Raw genomic sequence first — 22190 nt, forward strand, 5'->3', positions numbered from 1 at the left:
TGTGTCTTTGTTCTCATCGGTTTCAAAGAACTTATTTATTTCTGCCTTAATTTCGTTATTTACTGAGTCATTCGGGAGCAGATTATTCAGTTTCCATATAGTCGTGCGGTTTTGAGTGAGTTTCTTAATCCTGAGTTCTGAATTATTTTCCTTAAGAATGTTGAATATTGACCCCCCACTCTCTTCTGGCTTGTAGGGTTTCTGCAGAGAGATCTGCGTTAGTCTGATGGGTTTCCCTTTGTGGGTAACCCGACCTTTCTCTGGCTGCCCTTAACAACTTTTCCTTCATTTCAACTTTGGTGAATCCGACAATTATGCGTCTTGGAGTTGCTCTTCTCAAGGAGTATCTTTGTGCTTGCTGTTCGCTGTATTTCCTGAATTTGAATGTTGGCCTGTCTTGCTAGGTTGGGGAAGTTCTCCTGGATAACATCCTGAAGAGTGTTTTCCAACTTGGTTTATTCTTCCCATCACTTTCAGGTACACCAATCAAATGTAGGTTTGGTCTTTTCACATAGTCCCATATTTCTTGGAGGCTTTGCTCATTTCTTTTCATTCTTTTTTCTCTAATCTTGTTTTCATGCTTTATTTCATTAAGTTGATCTCCAGTCTCTGATAACCTTTCTTCTGCTTGATTGATTTGCTACTGATACTTACGTATGCTTCATGAAGTTCTCATGCTGTGTTTTTCAGCTCTATCAGGTAATTTATGTTTGTCTCTAAAGTGGTTATTATAGTTAGCAATTCCTCTAACCTTTTTTCAAGGTTCTTAGCTTCCTTGCATTGGGTTACAACGTGCTCCTTTAGCTTGGAAGAGTTTGGATAAACAACAGTTTTTTACATAAGTATGTCTTAAACATTGCATACTTATGCAAAAAAATTGTTTATCTGAAATTCAAACTTCATACTTATGCTAAAAATTTATTCAGTTTATCAAAAATTCAAATTTAATTTGGGCATTGTGTATATTTACTTGCTAAATCTGGCCAGCCTAAGTTGGAGTAACAGCACTACATTAGGCAGCAATAACTAAGGGTTTATGAATGTGGACTCTAAAGCCAGACTGCCTGGGTTCATGTCTCAATTGTATTATTTAACAGCTGTGTGACCTTTAGCATATTACCTAGCTTTTCTGCTTCCACTCCCTCATATATAAAAAGGGGTACAACAATAATGCAAACCACATAAGGGTTTTTTTAAATAAAATAGAATACTAAAAAAAGTAAACAATTAATTCAAAAGACAGAGAAAGAGGAAAAATATTAAATAAATAGTATGTGGGATGGTGATAAGTACAACAGAGAAAAGTAAAGCAAGGAAGGAGGATAAAAGAGTCAGAAGGATTTTTCTTGGTGAAATAAGAAAAAAAAGAATCATAAACAAATGTTAGATTACTCAGAAAAAAGGCTCAGTAAGGTGATATTTAAATAAAAACTGAACGGAAATGAGGATGTGGTTTAATTAAATAAGGAAGTCCACAAATTAGGAAGATAAGATCCCCATATTTGATAACCATGTCAGAGGAAAGCCTGACTCACCTGGGGCCCAGCAGATGGCAGATTGTCTAACATCTCTGTGTTCCTCTTTTCTGCAGGGACAGAGTCCTGAGCAAGGAAACCTAGAAGGGAGAGAGGAATAACCAGGGAATTGAGTCCTGTCTGGCAGCACTGACAGACACAGTGGCCAGCCACCCTCATGCCACCCTGTCCTGCCATGGGAAGGAACAGCAGCTCTAGAGTTCTTATGGTGAGAAAGACAGAAATCATTTCTCAACTCAATATAACAAGTTCCAAAAGAGAGCTCTGGTTATTTCCCAGCTCTAAATGCTTCAATGGCTCCCATGCCTTCCAAATAAAGTTCCCTCCATATCAGTCATTTCGGGCCTCACTGTCCAATCAAGATCACCACAGAACCTCTGTCTCTCAACTGTAAAGCAGAAATAATGACAATACCTATACAGTAGTCCCCACTTATCTGAGGTTTTGCTTTCTGCAGTTTCAGTTACCCATGGTCAAATGGGGGTCAAAAATATTGAATGGAAAATTCCAGAAATAAACAATTCATATGTTATAAATTGTGTGCCATTCTGGTGATGCAATCTCACACTTTCCTGCTCTGTCCCACTTGGGACATGAATCATCAGTGTATCCACTCTGTATACACTACCTACCTGTTAGTCACTTACTAGCTGTCTTGGTTATCAGATCAACTGTCATGGTATCACAGTGCTTGTGTTCACGTAGCCCTTATTTTACTTAATAATGCCCCCAAAGCACATGAGTAGTGATGCTAACCTACTGTTACAATTGTTCCATTTTATAACTAGTTGTTGTTAATATCTTACTGTGTCTAATTAATAAACTTCATCATAAGTATGTATGTAGAGGAAAAGACATAGTATGTATAGGGTTTGATACTATCTACACTTTCAAGTGTGTTAGAATGTATGCCCCTCAGATAAGGGGAGTATACTATACCTGTAAGGGCTCTTGTGAGAATTAAACATTATATATGTAAGGCACACAGTAGGTATTTTGTTTGGTAAATGACAGCTCTTATGATTAAGCTTTTCCTACCTATTTCTCACTCACTGATCTAAAAGACAACCACCACGTTCCCTCCAGGAGCCTTAACCTTGATGGCCTTCCTTGCCTATATATTCTTTTCTGGGTAAACCCTTCATTAATCTGTTGTTTATTTCTGGTACCCTAGGGAACTCTCTTTCCTTCTCACTGAACTCTAGCTTCATCAATAGCTCAGTGCCTCTGGCCAAGTTTTTAGCCTCTGGGACAACATCCACTATATCTATATGAGGCACTCACTGTAACACCGTGATTAAGAGTACAGATGCTGGAGCCAGCAGCCTAAGTCTGAATCCTGACTGCCAATTATTATTATAAGTTGTGGAACCATGGTCAAGTTACTCAACCTCTTTATGCCTCTGGCTCCTGGTCTATGAAATGAAGGTAATACCTATTTCACAGAGCTATTAATAGAAGAAAATGAATTAACATGAAAGAACACCTGTGATAATACATTAAAACATTCTAAGTGCTCAAGTGTTCACTGTTAGCATTTTTAAAATTCTTTTAAGTAATGTGGGAGCACAGAATGGGATTAATCATAATCCTTAGTTAATGATATGCTATCTTTATTGAGCCATGCATGGCCCTCATAGTTATTTTAAATCCATTTGTTTATATTTTTAAGTATAATTAAGGCCTGTGAATTTACTATCCAACCCAAAACTAGAACATTCCCAATAACTTACATCTGCCTGTGTGCTTCTTTCATGTCCATACTCCAGCCTTCCCGCTACAGATAACTATGCTCTGAGGTCTGGTGTTTGTATTCATTTTTCCCTTGCTATATATATGCCCCAAACAATACTTTGCTTTTAGTTAGTATTACTTTTTTCAAAGGACTATAAGGACCCAGTGACTTTCTTCTCTCATTCTAGAAATACCTCCTTAGCTCTAATCTAATAACTTGAGTTTCTAAGATACCAGTCAAATTTTGGCAGAAGTTGAACTTCCAGTCTTTGTATCTCCCACATTTTATGCCCCCTTGCATCTAAAATTTAGCTAATCATTCTTGTTCTTGAATAGAAAGACTAAATAATGTAAAGACCAATTTTCCCAAATTTATACTTAATATATTAATGCCACAAGCAATCCCAGGAGATTTGTTTTTGTAGTGTGTGTGTGTTATTTTGTGTTGAAACTAAGGTTTACACTGGATAAGAAATGTGAGGCAAGGTGAACAAAGCTGGTACACTCAGAGAAATAGTAAATGTTAAAAGCAAAAACCAAACCCACACAGGCATAAAAAGGAATGAAATCATGTCCTCTGCAGCAATATGGTTGCAGCCAAAGCCATTATCCTACGCAAATTAACACAGAATCTGCGGTGGCTCACGCCTATAATTCCAGCATTTTGGGAGGCCGAGGTGGGTGGATCACAAGGTCAGGAGTTCAAGACCAGCCTGGCCAACATGGTGAAACTTCGTCTCTACTAAAAATACAAAAATTAGCCAGGTGTGGTGGTGGGCGCCTGTAATTCCAGCTACTCAGGAGGCTTAGGCAGGAGAATTGCTTGAACCCGGGAGGTGGAGGTTGCAGTGAGCTCAGATCATGCCACGGCACTCTACCCTGTCTACCCTGGGTGACAGAGCAAGACTCCATCTCAAAAAAAAAAAAAAAAAAAAAAAAAAAAAAAAAAAAAAAAAGAGAAAACCAAATACTACATGTTTCCACTTTTAAGTGGGAGCTAAACATTGGGTATACATGGACACTAAGATGGGAACAATAAACACAGAGAATTCCAAAAGGGGGTAAGAAGGAAGGAGGGCAAAGGTTGAAAAACCGCCTATCCAGTACTATGTTCACTACTTGGGTGACAGAATCATTAGAAGCCCAAATTTCAGCATCATCCAATATACCCATGTAATAAACCTGCAAATGCACCCCTGAACTTAAAATAAAAATTTAAAAATAACCCAAATCCCAAATTTCTTTCATCTCACATGAGATTAGGCAGATCAGACTGAATGTATAAAATGCATTCTTTCATTCATTCACTCAACAAATTTCTATTCAGCTCCTATTATATGCCAGGCATAAAGCAGATATTCAATAAATAGAAGCAGCCAGTTGCTTCCTCCTTCTCACCTTCCTTCTCACATGCCTGAATAAAGTTTGCCACCATGGTTCCTGCCTCTTTGCTGTTCTTGGGTTGTTTTGACCTAACCCATGTCTAAATCTCCTCTGGCAGGGTGCTCAGAAACTGTGCCAGCACTAGTTGCTCTATCATCTGCTCCTTAGTGAGGAGCTCCAGCTGCATCCATTGCAAACAGAACTCCTGGATTTGGCTCACAGCTTGATAAGGCCTATTCACTGACAGGTACTGAAAATCCCCACTTTTGAGGAGAAACTTTCAGTGTCTCTGTTTCTAGTTTCTTCTCTTGACCACGCATACAAAAGATGTAGGGATTCCTCAAGATATCCGAAACTCCTGTCACATCCGGCATCTCTACACCTTGGCCCTTTACAAGACAGAGCTACTCTTAAAGGCAGGCTGCTCTGGTACACAATGCTGTGGAAGATGGTGGGCAGAGTTGTATCAGCTGAAAGGATACAGAAACCTCAGGAACTGCAGAAATTACGTAGAGACTTACAACTAGCCTGCAGTGTTATGATTGGACAGTGGAGTGGAGGTGATCTGAGCAAGTATTACACAAAAGATGACAGCTATAAATAGCCAATCAACATAAAACAAGGCTAAACCTCATTAGTTATCAGAGATATAGGAATTAAAACCCTGATAGGGTAACACTACACACCCTCCAAAACATCCAAAATGAAAAAGTCAGACAACACCAAGTGTTGGCAAGGAGATAGAGCCACAGTAGGCTGATATATTTGTATACTGGAACACTAAACAAAAAATACGAATGTAAGTTGCTGTTGAATGAAAGAAACCAGACTCAAAAAAAAGGTCTATATTATATGATTCCATTTATACGAAGGTCAAAAACAGGCAAAATAAACCTAAAGTGTTAGAATTCAGAATAGTGGCTGCTGTTAGGGGGAAGAGTGGTAATGACTGGAACCAGCCATGAGGGCTTCTGGAAAGCTAGGAATGACGTGGACACAGTGTATTCACTTTCTGAAAACCGAGCTACACATTTGTGGTTTGTACCCTTTTCCGTATGTATATCTTGCTAAACATTTTTTTTTTTTTTTTTTTTTTGAGATGGAGTCACGCTCTGTCGCCCGGGCTGGAGTGCAGTGGCCGGATCTCAGCTCACTGCAAGCTCCGCCTCCCGGGTTTACGCCATTCTCCTGCCTCAGCCTCCCAAGTAGCTGGGACTACAGGCGCCAGCCACCTCGCCCGGCTAGCTTTTTTTGCATTTTTTAGTAGAGACAGGGTTTCACCGTGTTAGCCAGGATGGTCTCGAACTCCTGACCTCGTGATCCGCCCGTCTCGGCCTCCCAAAGTGCTGGGATTACAGGCTTGAGCCACTGCGCCTGGCCTCGCTAAACATTTTTTAGCTGTATTACAGTAGTAGGAAAACATCTATCTAGGTCATTGTATCAGTGGAAAAAGGAAACCTGTACATAACAATATATGCTTAACCATATAAAGCACAGAAAAGGCGGCAAACCAAAATACTACGCCAGTGGGTTAAGTACAAACAGTAATATTATAAGTAATTTTTACAGGTGATTTTGTACTTTCTCTGTCAAAACTATTTTCTGGCTTCAAGATGTTCTACAACAAACCTTCATTTCTTCTGTAATCAGAGAAATAAAACATACCTTCCATAAAGGCTACACTCACTCTAAGAAACTATGAACAAAGATGCCACTGGGGGGAAACATTTTTTTCTTTCCTTCTCCCCACTAAAACTTACACCTTTTATTTCTATAATTTAACAGTTTTTCCATTTGAAAGCATTTATTTTTGTTTTCCATTATTATAAATCATAATATAATGAACATCACTGAAACTAAGTATTTGTTCTCAAATTACACAGACAAAAGGGATAAACTGTTTTTAAAAGTTCTTGACACAATCTGCCAAATTTTCCTTTCAACGGCTTCTACCAACTTCTTCCAAACTCAATGTGTAAGATTACGTCTCAGTCCACCTTACAAGCCAATAGTGCCATCTTCATGGGCTTGTAATTAGGGCAGTCACAAGGGCCCCACTCTTATAAAGCCCACAGCCCTAGTTTAAGGCTTTACTGTCACTCTTGAAATTTTTCACAAGTTTTTGGACAAGGAGCCCCACATTTTCATTTTGCACTAGGCCCTGTAAATTATGTAACTGGTTCTGCCAATCAAGAATATTATCATCCCTCGAAATCTGTTGTCAATTAGCCAGATTTAAAAATATATCATTTTATTCCTTAATTTTACATTTCTTTTGATTAATAATACGGCTTTCTCTTTGTTTCGGATTTACTAGCCAACTATAAATTGTTCACATCCTTTGTGCTTCTTTCCATTGGGGTGTTTCTTTTTTTCTTTTCTTTCTTTCTTTTTTTTTTTTTTTGAGGCAGACTCTCCTTCAGTCGCCCAGGCTGGAGTGCAGTGGCACAATCTTGGCTCACTGCAATCCCTGCCTCCTGGGCTCAAGTGATTCTCAGGCCTCAGCCTCCAGCTTTGGGGTGAGTTCCGGGCCCACCAGCGCAGGGCGGTCCTGGGTTCCTCCCTGCAGGGGCAGTGATTTTAGGGCAGTCAGACGCAGCCCTCGCCTCTGGAGTGGCTTTTCCACAAGGCCCCAGTAGGACTCGGCGCGGAGTCTCCCTCACGAAGCCGCGCGCTGCCCTGCACTGGATGCCTCTCGCGCCCTCACGTCCACTGGGGCCCCAGCCCCGCCCAGGCCGCTGGCTGGGCTGCCCGCGCGCCGGCCTTTCTCCTGCCCCGGGGCCCAGTGAACTCACCTCGCATGCCTCACGCCCTGGCCTGACTGAACGTCTCCACTCCTTGACCAAAACCAGCAGTGCATGCGCCGTGGCTGGCTTGCAGGGGCTGCGGAACCACAGTTGCTCGCAGCCAAGTGCCCTGTGAGACACGAGGACAGGGTTGGGACTGCGAGGAGAAGGGCGGCCACGAAGGAGGGCGCTCCTGTGACCTTCCTCCTTAAAACTAACGCCTTCTGTTGGTGGTGGGTGATTTGCTTTAATGCGACCCCCAGAGCAAATGCCAGAGAAAAGGCAAGTAGGCAAGGCAAAAAAACTTTATTTACAAGCCAACGTGAAGGAGGGAGCGAGGTTCACCGGTCTCCGGCGGTGGAGGCCGACGAAGTCGCTCCGGCGTTCTCGGGCGAGGTTCCTAGGTCCGCACAGGAGCAGGGGCCAAAGAAGTTCGCACCGGCGCTCTCGGACGAGGTTCCTGGGTCCAGCGTACGAGGAGTGGCCAAGGAAGTTCGCACTGCGCGCCCGCTGGGAGCGGCTTTTATGTCCTGGGCCCGGGAGTGGGCGGGTAGTGGGCGGTACATAGGCGGGTCGGGGGCGGGGCGGTAGGCGTGGCTAGGCGGTTCTGGTTCCTCTCCATCGGAGGTCGGGTTGCACCTGCGCAGTCGACCCATGTCTTTCCCGGGCGCGGGAAATTTGACGGTGAAGAACCCGAAACTGCGCCATCTTGCCTCTCTTCGTCCAAACAGTGGGCGCCTGTAACCCCAGCTTACTCGAGAGGCTGAGGCAGCAGAATTGCTTGAACCCGGGAGGCGGAGGTTGCAGTGCGCCAAGATCGCGTCACTGCACTCCAGCCTGGGCGACAGAGCAAGACTCCGTCTCAAAAAAACAAAAACAAAAAAAACAAAAAAACTAATGCCTTACGTAAGTTTTGGAGAGTTAATATGTTACTTAGAACTTGAGGATAAGTGGTTTAAATAAAAAATAATAAACTAGATAATTTCAAACATTTGAAAATACGCGGTAGTCAGTGAAAACCGTTCCTCACACCACGTGTGCACCATTCACCAAAATTTTACCCCAAAAACATAGGTAACCACTGTAACTGATCCAAAGTGTCACACCAATGTTTCTTTATACTTGTAGAAGGAATGTATATGTGTATGTGTGTAACGCTTCCCTCAGTATTCTTGGGGGATTTGTTTTAGGACCCCCAGGATATCAAATTTTGTGCACACTGAAGGCTCATGTAAAATGGCATAGTATTTGCATATAATCTATGCACATACTTAGGCATACTTTAATTCATCTCTAGATTACTTACATTACCTAGTACAGTACCTACACATCATTCTTGTGGATTTGACAGTACACAGCACACATGGCAAATTTAAATTGTGGATTTTGGAACTTGGTGGAATTTTCTTCCAAATTTTTCTTTTCCTTTTTTTTTTTTTTAACTTTGTTAGAGATGATGTCTCACTCTGTCACCCAGGCTGGAGTGACAGAACAGTGGAGCCCCCCAAGCTGGATGCCCCTGCTGCAGGTTGGCCCCACTCATGCCCAAACCTCAAAGCTGGAGGCTGATCCCCGCTGGACAGTGGGTCGGTCCTCTAGGCCCAGGAATGACCAAGCAAAGCTTCCCATCTGGCTGCTCACCCATGGGCAAGTGAGGCGAGCTTGCTCAGTGAGTCCACTAAAGGTTCCCCCAGGCAGTGAGGGGCAGGGAGGCTGACCATATGCCCAGGATGAGTGGGACAAACAGCAGGCAAATGAAAGAAAAGGGTCTTGATCCAAATCCCAAAAGAGGGTTCTTGGATCTCGCACAGGAAGGAATTCAAGGTAAGTCACAGAGCACGGTGAAAAAGGCAAGTTTATTAGAAGCTATTCCATTACAGAGTAGGGCGTCATCAGAAAGCAAGCAGACGAACACACCATCTTTGTTTTAAGATTTTAGGAGTCTTGTCTACATAAAGATTAAACTAAGCTGTGACTACGTGAGGGTGAGCTGAAAGCATGACAAAATTTATTACTCTTTTGATTTAAAGAGGCCGGGAACAGTGGCTCGGCCAGGCATGGTGGCTCACACCTGTAATCCCAGCACTTTGGGAGGCCGAGGCAGGCAGATGACCTGAGGTCAAGAGTTTGAGACCAGCCTAATCAACATGGTGAAACTTCCTCTCTACTAAAAATATTTTTTTAAAAAAATAGCTGGGTGTGGTGGCGCATGCTTGTAGACCTAGCTACTCAGGAGGTTGAGGCATGAGAATGGCTTGAACCCAGGAGGTGGAAGTTGCAGTGAGCTGAGATCGTGCCACTGCACTCCAGCCTGGGCAACAGAGTGAGACTATGTCTCAAATAATAAATAAATAAATAAATAAATAAATAAATAAATAAATAAATAAGTTGTGACTATGTGAGGGTGAGCCAAAAGCATGACAAAATTTATTATTACATTGATTTAAAGAAAACTGTCCTTAGAAAGGTGAGAGAGGAACTGAAGGGTTGACAGTGTAGACTACAGAACCAGGAAATGACCTGCGCCAGCAAGTCTTTTACGTGTGTGTGTTCTTTTCTATTTCTTTCTGTTTATTCCTCTTAGAGTTTGTTCTCTTATGCCTGTGAAAACCTCCTACATGCCAGTTTCCATGCACTGGAGGAACTTGGATTCTCCCCTTCTTAAAAGTACCTCTTTCTTCTCCTCCTCCTCCTTTCCCTCCTCCTCCTCCTCCTCTTCCTCCTCCCTGAGGCCCTAAAGACAAGGTGGCCTTGGCTGCTCTACCAAAAGGAGGACAATTTAGAGGCTGTGAGGTTAAGGGATCACTTGTGGGGGATTGGAAGAAATCTCCATTACGAGGTTAAGGTACCTATGGGAGACTACCTGAGACAGGGTGCCAGTGATGCCCACTGACCTCAATAAGACACCACGGATGCCTGAGTGCAATGGTCAATATTGGTTTTGTGCACAGTAAGGACAATTTAGAGCTTAAATGGTCAATCTGCTACTACAGAGTTAAGAGTCTTCTAAAGCTCTGTATCTTCCTTATTTTCTTCTCTGCCAGCTTTGAATCTGCTGTTATTAAGTTGCTGATGCTGAAATAACACTTATTATTTATGGTCTAACTGAAATGGCAATACTGGAAACTTGTCTGAAACTGAAGAAAAAAATGAAAAAGAAGTTTTTACAATCAAAACTACCATGAAGACTGCTTTGCTTTTGGTCCACAGCTTTCATTGAATTACTTATCAGGGCAAACAAAGTTTAACCATGTGAACAGGTTCCAATTTTATTAGAAATAATTTGGATGCAGCTATCTTTATACAATGGTGAGTTTGTATTGCTATCTCATGGCTAAAATTCTGAGGTAAAAGCTTTTGGATGTTTGTGTGTGTGTGCGCGCATGTGACAAAAACAAGCAATGGGGAAGGGAGTCCCTATTTAATAAATGGTGTGGGGAGAACTGGCTAGCCATATGCAGAAAGTTGAAACTGGAGCCCCTCCTTACACCATATACAAAAATCAACTCAAGATGGATTAAAGACTTAAATGTAAAAACCCAAACTATAGAAACCCTAGAAGAAAATCTAGGCAATACCATTCAGCACATGGGTACAAGCAAAGATTTCATGACAAAGATGCCAAAAGCAGTAGCAACAAAAGCAAAAATTGACAAATGGAATCTAATTAAACTAAAAAGCTTCTGTACAGCAAAAGAAACTATCATCAGAGTGAATAGACAACCTACAGCATGGGAGAAAAATTTTTGCAATATATCCATCTGACAAAAGTATAATATCCAGTGTCTACAAGGAACTTAAACAAATTTACAGGAAAAAAACAACGCCATTAAAAAGTGGGTAAAGGACATGGACAGACACTTCTCAAAAGAAGACATTTATGTAGGCAACGAACATTTTTTAAAACAAAAGCTCAACACCACTGATCATTAGAGAAATGCACATGAAAACCACAATGAGATAGCATCTCACACCAGTCAGAATGGCTATTACTTAAGGGTCATAAAACAACAGATGATAGCAAGGTTGTGAAGAAAAATGAACACTTTTATACTGTTGGTTGGAGTGTAAATTAGTTCTATCATTTTGGAAGACAGTGTGGTGATTCCTTAAAGACCTAGGGGAAGAAATACCATCTGACCCAGCACTCTTATTACTGGGTATATACCCAGAGGAATATAAATCATTCTGTTATAAAGATACATGTGCATGTTCATTGCAAAATAGCAAAACCATGGAATCAACCTAAATGCCCATCAACGACAGACTTGATAAAGGAAATGTGGTATATATATACCAAGGAATAACATGCAGCCATAAAAATGATCAAGATCATGTCTTTTGCAGGGACCTGGATGGAACCAGAAGCCATTATCCTCAGCAAATTAACGCAGGAACAGAAAAGCAAATACCACATGTTCTCACTTATAAGTGGGAGCTGAATGATGAGAACACACAGACACATGGTGGGGAACGATACACACTGGGGCCTGTTGCAGGGTGTGGAGTGAGAGGGAGAGCATTGGGAAGAATAGATAATGCCTGCTGGGCTTAATACCTACAGGATGGAATGATCTGTGCAGCAAACCACTATGGCACACATCTATGTAACAAACCTACACATCCTGACATGTACCCCTGACCTTAAAATAAAAGTTGGAAATAAAAAAAAACCCTAAACATATACCTGCTACATGATCCAGTGATTTCATTTTTAAGTATTTACCCAAGTGAAATAAAAACATATGGCCACATATGCAAAAAAAAAAAAAAAAAAAACCCAAAAAACAAAAAACAAAAAAAAAACTTGTACATGAATGTTCTTAGCAGCTATATTCATAATAGCCAAAAATCTGGAAACAGCCCAGGTGACAATCAATAGGAGAAAAAATAACCAAAGTATGGTAGGTTCATGTGATGGAATACTACTCAGCAAAAAAGGAACAAACTGCCTATACATGCAATAAAATGGATGAATATAGAAAAACATTCTGAGTGAAAGAAGAGTTACACAAAGAATGCATGCTGTGTCATTCCATTCATGCTAATTCTACAACAAGCAAAACTAATGTGTGGTGAAAATAAATTGGTGGTTGCCTCTGATGAGATAGAGTTGGAGACTGATTGATGAGCAGCATGAGGGAATTTTGGGATTGACAATATTGTTTTGTATATTAATAGAGATTTGAGTTACACAGGTGTACATATTTTCCAAAACTCATTGAATAATATCCTTAAGATTTGTATGTTTTGATGTATGTAAATTTGACCTCACAATAGAAAAGAAAGAATCCTTAAAAAAAAATGAGGCCGGGTGCGGTGGCTCAAGCCTGTAATCCCAGCACTTTGGGAGGCCGAGACGGGCAGATCACGAGGTCAGGAGATCGAGACCATCCTGGCTAACATGGTGAAACCCCATTTCTACTAAAAAAAAAAAATACAAAAAACTAGCTGGGTGAGGTGGCAGGCGCCTGTAGTCCCAGCTACTCGGGAGGCTGAGGCAGGAGAATGGCATAAACCCAGGAGGCGGAGCTTGCAGTGAGCTGAGATCCGGCCACTGCACTCCAGCCTGGGCGGCAGAGGAGACTCCGTCTCAAAAAAAAAAAAAAAAAAAAAAAAAAGAACTAAGTACATATAAATGGGAAAAGTGCTTGTAGACAAACTTTTCATGTCATGTAAAATCTTATAATTATTTTGAATTGAATAATAAATACCCATTAGATGTTGGGGGTGTTTTCCAATTAAAAATGGGTTATAATATGAAAAAAAACATGTTTCTAAAAATTATAGAATGGTTTCAGCTATAAAATGCTAACATCTGATAAACAGTTCAAGATTTATTGCTTCCTGAGTTTTCACTAAAATTTAAGTTTACTAAAAGTAAGAATTGCAATAATATATAACTCTGTAAGTTGTATTTTTATTGAGATAACAATAATTTTATGTAGTTTAGAGGTTATTTAAAAGTTATTTATTTTAAAAGGTAGAAAAGAACGAGTAAGAGAGAGAAAGAGAGAGAGAGAGAGAAAAGATTTGTAGACATAAATATGTATTTTTGGTAAGAAAAGAAAATAATTTTATATAAGAAAAGGATTTCATGTGGTAAAGTTTTGTCCTAAAATAAAATGACCAATTATTTTAAAAGAGGTATTATAGAACAAATCAAAAGGTCCAAGCATGTCATAGATGGTCTGTAAAAGTCATGATCAAGTCTGTGGAAAAAAATTTATAAAAGGAATTTTGTATATTATTAAGTTGGCTATAATTAATAAGAAATTATTCATAAGTCTTTCTGAGATTGGTCCCCTATGTTAAAACAAGGTTTCTTGATGGTATTACTTTTTTTTTTTTTTAAGACAGAGTCTCACTCTGTCACCCAGGCTGGAGTGCAGTGGTGTGATCTTGGCTCACTGCAACCTCCACCTCCTGGGTTCAAGAAATTCTCTGCCTCAGCCTCCCAAGTAGCTGGGATTACAGGTGCCCACCACCAGGCTGGCTAATTTTTTGTGTGTTTTTAGTAGAGACAGGGCTTTCACCATGTTGGCTAGGCTGGTCTTGAACTCCTGACCTCGTGATCTACCTGCCTCGGCCTCCCAAAGTGCTGGGATTACAGGTGTGAGCCACCTCTCTTGGCCTCTTTATTGTGTTAATTTACTATTAATGAAATTGTAAGAGGTTTTGATTTTTAATTCTATAATCTTTGACCTATAGCTCCCTTATTCTCAGTGGTCTCTGCAGGCAACACACTCCCTTCTTACCAATCACCTTCAGACTCCTCTCAGGGACTCAGCCCAACCACTACCTGGAGCAGGACATTTACCAGTCTTACTCTATGATGCCCCTTCCAGCAGGTCCCCAGTGGGGAAAGAGAGATGTTTGCTGTACATTTTCCCTTCACAACTTCAGAGCTTTATAACTGAAAGTCTCATTCTAAAGGACTAAGGGAAGATCTGAGGGGTTTCAAAACCTCATTCAGAATAGTTTTGGACCCATGACCTCAACTGGGCAGAAGTTCAATCCCTTTTGATATTCTCCTCAGTGAAACAGAAAAATACCTCTGCTCTCAAAAGGGTCAGGGAGGAAGTGGACCAATCCCATAGAGAAGAGACAAACAATCCTATTTTAGCTCTCAGAGCACAGCGGACATTAGACATAAACTCCAAAAAGTAAAATTAGAGCTCGATGCTCTCATCTCAAGACTAGTAGACCTAGGCAGTAAGGTGTCCAACAACTGGGATAGGGAGAAAGAACATAAAGAAGACAGACAGGACAAATGGCAAGCCCACCTACTGGCTGTTGCTCTCGAGTGCCAGCTAGAAAACTCACAGGATACCTATCCATAAAGTACCACAATTGAAGTGAGTGATCCCTGGTCCCCTAACAAACAGAAAGGATCCTAAAGACCTAAGGGACTAGGACAAAACCAACATGCTCTCTATAAGGGGGAGGATCACTGGAAAAGGGACTGTCTCCTTCATGTCTGAAGGGAGGGGGAAGAGGGTACGTCCCACCAGGTGCCTCACAGAGGCAGATGGTCCAAGTAGAAAAAAAAGATTGACGGGTCCTGGGTACTCCTCAATTGGCCCTCCAGGTGTCCGTCCTGCTAGGAGCCCAGGCTGACACTGGGCATGGGGAACAAGCCTGTTGACTTCTTGGTCAACACAGGGGGCCACCTACTTGGTTCTGAACACCCCCAAGAATAAGGTCACCCACCAAAATTGCCTATGGAAATGTGAGGGAAGGCAAAAGATAGCCCCTTTATTGAGATCCTAAAATATAAACTAGATCAAACGAGATGCACTAAAAGGGATGGCCCCAATGATTAAAGAGCTTAGAAAACAGGGACTTCTGAGGGCCTGTCAATCCCCTTGCAATACTCCTATCCTCCGTGTTAAGAAATCAAATGGAAAATACCAATTAGTGTAAGACTTAAGGCCAATTAATGAGGTCACAGAAAACATAAACCCAGTGTACCTAACCCTTATACTCTATGGTCCACTCTGCCTCCAAGTTGGACATGGTATTCAGACCTGGATCTAAAAGATGACTTTTTCTGCATCCCACTGGCCACAGACTCCCAGCCCCTCTTCACTTTCAAATGGCAGGATCCTCAGACAGGCAGGAAACAGCAACTAACATTGATTGTGTTGACCCAGGTGTTCAAAAACTCCCCCAAAATATCTGGAGAGTCCCTAGCCATGAAGCTGGAGGATCTGATGGCAGACTGTGATCAAGCATTCAAAAAGCTGAAAACCCAGCTCATGAGGGACCCAGAATTAGCCCTACCTGACTTAAGCAAACCTTTCCATGTTTATGTTCATGAGAGGGGAAGAATTGCCCTAGGACTACACATTTAAAGATTGGACCCACTGACCTGGGTGATGATCTACTTTTCCAAGCAGCTGAACTCAGTTGCTAAAGGATGGCCACCTTGTCTTTGGTTGGGGATGGTCATGTCCGTCCTTCCAAAAGAGACTGAAAAGTTAACTGTCTGGACTCCCCACCATACCCAGACCCTCCTAAAAGAAAGGGGGCAGAAGGACTGTCCCAAGGCAGGGCTCTCCAGTTACAGGTAATGCTTATTGATGACCCCCACATAACTTTGAAGGTGTGTAACAGCTTGAAGCCTGCCACCCTCCTTCCATCTGAAGATGGCTACCTATCTCACAACTGCTTAGGGGTGATGGTGAAGTGTACTCCAGTAGCCCAGACCTTAAAAGTGAGCCTACTGAAAATGTGGAAGTCAAATAGTTCACTGGTAGGAGCAGCAACCTGCAAGAGGTACAGAAGAGGGGAGGATGTGCTATGTTCTCTCCCACTGAAGTTATACAAGCCAGTGCTTTCTCGCCAGGATGCTCTTCACAGAAAGCAGAGCTTGTTGCTCTAACCCAGGCATTAGAGTTGGGTGAAGGGAAGGTCCTCACCATATACATTGATTCCAGGCACGTGTATTTCATTTTACACCCACGTGGGGTTATTTGGAAGGAAAGGGACAGGTTAAACTCATAATAAACAGGTATTGCCATCATTCTAAGATTATTGGAAGCTGGAAGAAAACCAGCCTACATGGCAATAGTCCGTTGCCGCAGTCACCAGAAATGGGACGTTGAGGTAATTAAATAAAATAATAAATCCAACCTAGCGTCCAAACAGGCAGCTTTAGGGAAGGTCACATTTCAAATGCCACTTTTGCCTTTCTTCTTGGGTCCTGCTCTTTTAACCCGTTTTCTCTCAAAAAGAATGGAAAAAGGCCACCAAATGGGCTTATACCAAGAATCCTGACCATCCAGGATGGCTAATAAACCGTCGTGCACAATTTCTTTTCCTAAAAACAGTTGCACTGCAGGCCATTAAAAAACTTTACTCTAACACCCACTTTGGTGAGAAAAATCCTTTATAACTGGTTTTGTGAAAGCATGACTGTCCCAAACTTCAGGGAGTCAATCAAAAAGGTGGTTGGGACTCATCCCACCTGCTATGTTAATAACCCCTGATACCCACCCCATGGGGGGATAGTGGGGGTGAGAGGAACTCAGAGAGGGCTCCTCAGCTGGTCCAGTTCCAAGGTAGATGTCCAGGGGAAGATGAGAAAGTTGATTTCATAGTTATGCCCAGAGCCTTGGGGAACTTTAAATACCTCCTGATCTTCACTGACACCTTTTCAGGGTGGGTAGAAGCCTTTGCCACCTGCAGTGACCCTGCACATCGGGTGGCAAAGGTGCTATTAAAGAAAGTTGTCCCAAGATTTGGGCTGCCTCAGTCAATCCAACTGAGGGACCAGCATTCATATCTTCCATTACTGAAGCTACTTCTCAAAGCCTAGAAACAAGATGGCACCCACATACTACCTGGAAACCACAGTCTTCAGGTAAGCAATGAGTAGGTGTAGCAATTTCTATCAAGACTATTATTCCTATCTAATGGTTGAGTATTTCCTTTTCTACATGGTTGATGTGCTATGATCTCATGTAAACCTCACAAGGTAGCCTCTGTTATTTCTCCATTTTACAGAAGAGGAAACTGAGACTACAAAGCTTCAGTAACTTGTCCCACTCAGTATGATTAGAAAGGGGCAGGCAGAGGGTTAGGATTAGAAGTGTGCATCTAACCTCCGAGGGTGGAAATTTCCAATCAGTTATGTTACAAACATTTATAAAATAGGCATGTCCCAAGAATGGTACAAGTAATGCACTCAAACCTTACAGTAACCCCGTAACGGGGGTACTAACATCAGTCCCATTTTACAGATGAGGAAACTGAGGCACAGAATAGTTAAGGAAATAACCCAAGATTCACAGCTTTTAGTGGCAGAGGCAATATTTGTGACCAGGCAGTTAAACCCCAGAGTCTGGGCTTTCAGCTTCACCAGGCTGACATTTTCAGCTGGGAGGCATCAGAGTGGACAGGAGGGTTGGGTCTCTGCTCTGTGCCCCTTCCTTTGCAGAACCATCCTTCCTCTGCTCCAGGGGTTTTCAGCCTTGGCTCTACTGACATTTAGGGTTGGTTCATTCTGTGTCCTGGGGGTGGGGGCGCTGTCGTGTGCATTATAGGTTATTGAGCAGCTTCCATCCATGAGATGCTGGTAGCATCACCCCTTCAGTTATGACAACCAGAAATGTTTCCAGACATTGCCACATGTGCCCTGGAGGGCAAATCGTTCAATCCCATTTGAGAACCACAGACTTACTCCACAATTTCATTGTTTCGTTTTAGGGAGAGTCTGGGACCTTCCACTGGGAAGGGCTAGGCATGCAACTCAGGCTGGGCCAATAAGAGTCCTACATCCCCCAGTTGTGGATTGGTTCAGCAGCAGACATGTGACCCATCATGGACCAATCGAAATATTCCCCAATCCTTCCTTATTTGCTTTATCTAAGTGTTTCCCACTGATTGTTTATTAGTTGCAAGGAGGGAAACCAGAAAGTATTCAGTGGGTAAATCAGGCAAACACCTTGACTAGGTGGATCAAAACTAGCATCACCAGTGATGGCACATGGATCTCTTGTAGGTTAAAATGTGAGGTCCTGAGAGGACACCAAATCACTTATGTGGTATTCCAGGAACGACTGCATAAACTGAACCTAATTCATAGGAAAATGGCCCCCCAAACCCCAAAGTGTGTCAGAGTGTGACTTAGAAGCCAAAGAAAGGCTGACGAGGTTTTCCAGATTAAAGGAGGCTACTTTACAACTGCTAAACACAGGCCTGGTCCTAGCCCTAGAAAGGATCCTGTACCGGAGAAAAAAAGAATGTTTAAATGGAGGGTATTCAGCAAGTTGATAAAATTAGAATATAGACAGATTTGATAAAAGCATTGTGTCAGTGTTAAATGTGTAAAGGTTATAATAGCACCTCAGTTATGTAAGAGAAAATAATTATTCTTAGGTGACAGACTGAAGTATTTAGAGGTGAGCTTTGTGATGTGGGAAATCTATGCTCAGTGGTTATAAAAATAATGTATTGGGTTTATATAGAATAATATGCAAATGACAAAACAAATAGGAGAAATGTTACCAAATCAGTGAAGATGGGTGATCTTTGTACTATGCTTGCAACGTTCCCATGAGCTTTAAATTATTTCCCAATATTTTATTGTTTCATTCCTGTAATGAAGAGTCCCCAATTAATACATGCTTAAATATGACAGATGTTTCTCATGTAAAAGCCTGGATAAGTAGTCAAGAATCATCAGACACAAGCTCTTATCTCATTACTCTGACATCTTCAATATATGGCTTCCATCTTTTGATCCAAGATGGCTGCTCCAGTTCCTACCATCGTATCTACATTCCAGCTTGTGGGGAACGGGGAGAAAAGAGTAGAAGGCTGGCTGTGACCTGGAAATGACACACACCTTTACTGTGCTCATCTCATGGACCAGACATTACTCACATGCCTACATCTAGCTGCAAGGGAAGCTGAGAAAATATTTACTTCTTCTAAATAGCCACATAACCAGTCAACATTTAGTAAGAGCAGGAGAATGTATATTCGGAGATACATTGCTACTGCCTTCCTCCCCATACATACTTCTGTGGTCTGAATGTTTGTGTCCCCACAAAACTCATATGTTGATGTTCAAACCCCAATCCAATAGTATTAAGAGGTAGGCCCTTTAAGGGGAGATTAGGTCATGAGGGCTAAGCCCTCATGAATGAGATTAGTGCCCTTATAAAAGATATGCAAGGGAGCTACCTAGCCTCTTTTGCCATGTGAGGATGCAGCAAGAAGTCATCATCTTTGAGGCAGCAAGCAAGCCCTCATCAGACTCCATATTTGCTGGCACCTTGATCTTGGACTTCCCAGCCTCCAGAACTGTAAGCAATAAATTTCTATTGTTTATAAATTCCCCAGTCTAAGATATTTTGTTATGGCAGCCCAAATATACACATATTCTTGGTTCCATGAGGGTAGGGACCATGTCTGATTTGTCACCCACAGAATCCCAAATGCCCCAAACAGTACCTGACACTTACAAATGGCCCATGCCCATCAATTATTGAGTGAAGGAAGGTGGCTTGAGACTTCAGAGTCAGAGAAATTTTTTTTTTTTTTTTTTGAGACGGAGTCTTGCTCTGTTGCCCAGGCTGGAGTGCAGTGGCCGGATCTCAGCTCACAGCAAGCTCCGCCTCCCAGGTTTACGCCATTCTCCTGCCTCAGCCTCCCGAGTAGCTGGGACTACAGGCGCCCGCCACCTCGCCCGGCTAGTTTTTTGTATTTTTTAGTAGAGACAGGGTTTCACCAGGTTAGCCAGGATGGTCTCGATCTCCTGACCTCGTGATCCGCCCGTCTCGGCCTCCCAAAGTGCTGGGATTACAGGCTTGAGCCACTGCGCCCAGCCCAGAGTCAGAGAAATTTTAAGAAGACTTTGCATGGGGATGAGACCTCATGGTTCTTGAATAAAGGCAAAATATGGTTATAAACCAAAATGAAAGTTGACTTCTCTCACAGTGATCCCTGAAGACTAATTCAGGATGACAAGCAAATGACCGACATATTTCTTTATGTGCTTCCTCATGATGGGATGAGGGAAAAAAGAGAATAAAGAACTTAAATCAGAATTTTTTGAGAAAGTGAGTTCACATTTGTATCATGTTATGATTATACAGATAGAAACTTTCCATCTGTTCAGCTGTGATAGGACAGATTCCCTTGAAAAGAAGTATTCTTGAGTATGGAATGGTCATCAATATCTCTGACAGAGCAACAACAACAACAGACATGTTTAGGCCAGGCACGGTGGCTCATGCCTGTAATCCCAGGATTTTGGGAGACCAGGGCAAGAGGGTCACTTGAGCCCTGGGACCCATATTGAGCTCCTGTCTCTACAAAAAATTAAAAAATCAGCTGGGTGTGGTAGCACCTGCCTGTGGATCCCAGCTGCACAGGAAGGTCAGGCCAGAGGATCACTCAAGCCCAGGAGGTCAAGGCTGCAGTGAGCTGTGTTTGTGCCACTGCACTTCAGGCTGGGCAACAGAGTGAGACCCTGTCTCAAGAAATAAATAAGAAAGAATTAAAATTAAAAAGAAACCACATCTGTGCTAGAATTCTCTGCTTGCAAGCAACATAAATTCATTCAGGTTAATTTAAGGGGAAAACTGAATCTTATTGGAATAATATTGTGTAGCTTAAAATAGTGAGTAAAGAGTTAACAATCAGTCCTTCTAGTAGGACAGCAATCAGAGAAGACTCGTTAATCTCATTAGGGGGAAATAATAGACTGTCTCTTCTCAGTGTGGCCATAAGAATGACTGGGCTTTGAACACCTTCAATCCATGTATGCTCTGCTGAAGATTCAAATTCTTGGGTAAGGAAGTCTGATTGGTCTACCCCAAACCCCGTAATTATCCCTTTGCTGGCAAGAGGGAGGGGCAGAGATGGTGATCAGAAGGAATGGGGTCAGGATAGTTCACCAAAACCATGCAGTGTGCTGTTATTTAGTGGATGTTGGACATACAGAAGAGCTATCCTGGACAATTCACGCTTTGGCTTTGTGGAAGAAACCATGCAATTATCCTGGTGAATCTTCTTGAACTACTTTGGTTTGAGAGTAGTCTCTCCAGATTTTTTCTGTACTCCTTGCTGCTGTATATGGTCTGTAAGTGGTACGAGGCATACAGTAAGTCGGCAGACATTCGTGAGAGGCTGGCGGGCAGGAAAAGAAAAATCTAAGCCCAGGATGAATCTCTATTCCATGAGGCTAGAAAACTGCCCTCTCTGTGGTTAAAAGGGACTGGTATGATCAATCTGCTGTCTGGCTGGTTGGGGAGATATGGTACCAGTCCCGGCTTCTCACTCCTGCCTTTCTAGGGGAGGAGTGACTTAAACTCGAGAGCTGGCTAGCCTGCAGACAGCATATGTTCATTGCTCTTCACCCTGCAATGTTCTGATCCCCAACAATTAGTGTTTAGATTCAACATCCATTAATCCTTGAGAGGTTTGTCAAAAAGTGGATTAACCATGTAAAAGAAACCCAAGGGCAGGCAGTTCAGCCAGACTCCACAAGGCACTGGGGTGGGTGAGGCACCAGGAACCAGGATTCCCTTTGGCTTTATGGCCTATTTCCTTCTAGGTCTGTTTGTTCACGAGTATACCCAGTCCCAACCCATATGACCACCTAGGTAGCCCTCATTCTGAGTCTGACTGGACACCAGGAATCTATGGGCATCAATCAACTGACACGAGGGAGAGGTCAAGTCTAACAGAATAAGCATAGTAGTAGGGAAGTTAGTTACTCCTTCAACTGGGTGTG

The 22190-nt window shown here is 42.2% G+C and overlaps 1 protein-coding gene and 1 long non-coding RNA gene across 5 annotated transcripts in view; one reads left to right on the forward strand and one right to left on the reverse strand.

The window, feature by feature from the left end:
- Window positions 1-22190, reverse strand: part of LOC104680928 (paternally-expressed gene 3 protein) — a 72460-nt gene that overhangs the window by 20546 nt on the left and 29724 nt on the right. For all 4 annotated transcript variants that reach the window (XM_030913358.1, XM_030913356.1, XM_030913357.1 and 1 more), the window contains one exon: window positions 1536-1615. In XM_030913358.1, coding sequence (XP_030769218.1) covers window positions 1536-1615 — 80 coding nt within the window. The remainder of the gene's footprint in view (window positions 1-1535; window positions 1616-22190) is intronic.
- Window positions 1589-12127, forward strand: LOC104680927. The gene is made up of 3 exons (XR_750523.1): window positions 1589-1743; window positions 2710-2963; window positions 10483-12127. It is a non-coding gene; the product is annotated as an uncharacterized LOC104680927 (long non-coding RNA).

Source organism: Rhinopithecus roxellana, chromosome 12 (assembly GCF_007565055.1).
Source record: "Rhinopithecus roxellana isolate Shanxi Qingling chromosome 12, ASM756505v1, whole genome shotgun sequence".
Taxonomy (NCBI): domain Eukaryota; kingdom Metazoa; phylum Chordata; class Mammalia; order Primates; family Cercopithecidae; genus Rhinopithecus; species Rhinopithecus roxellana.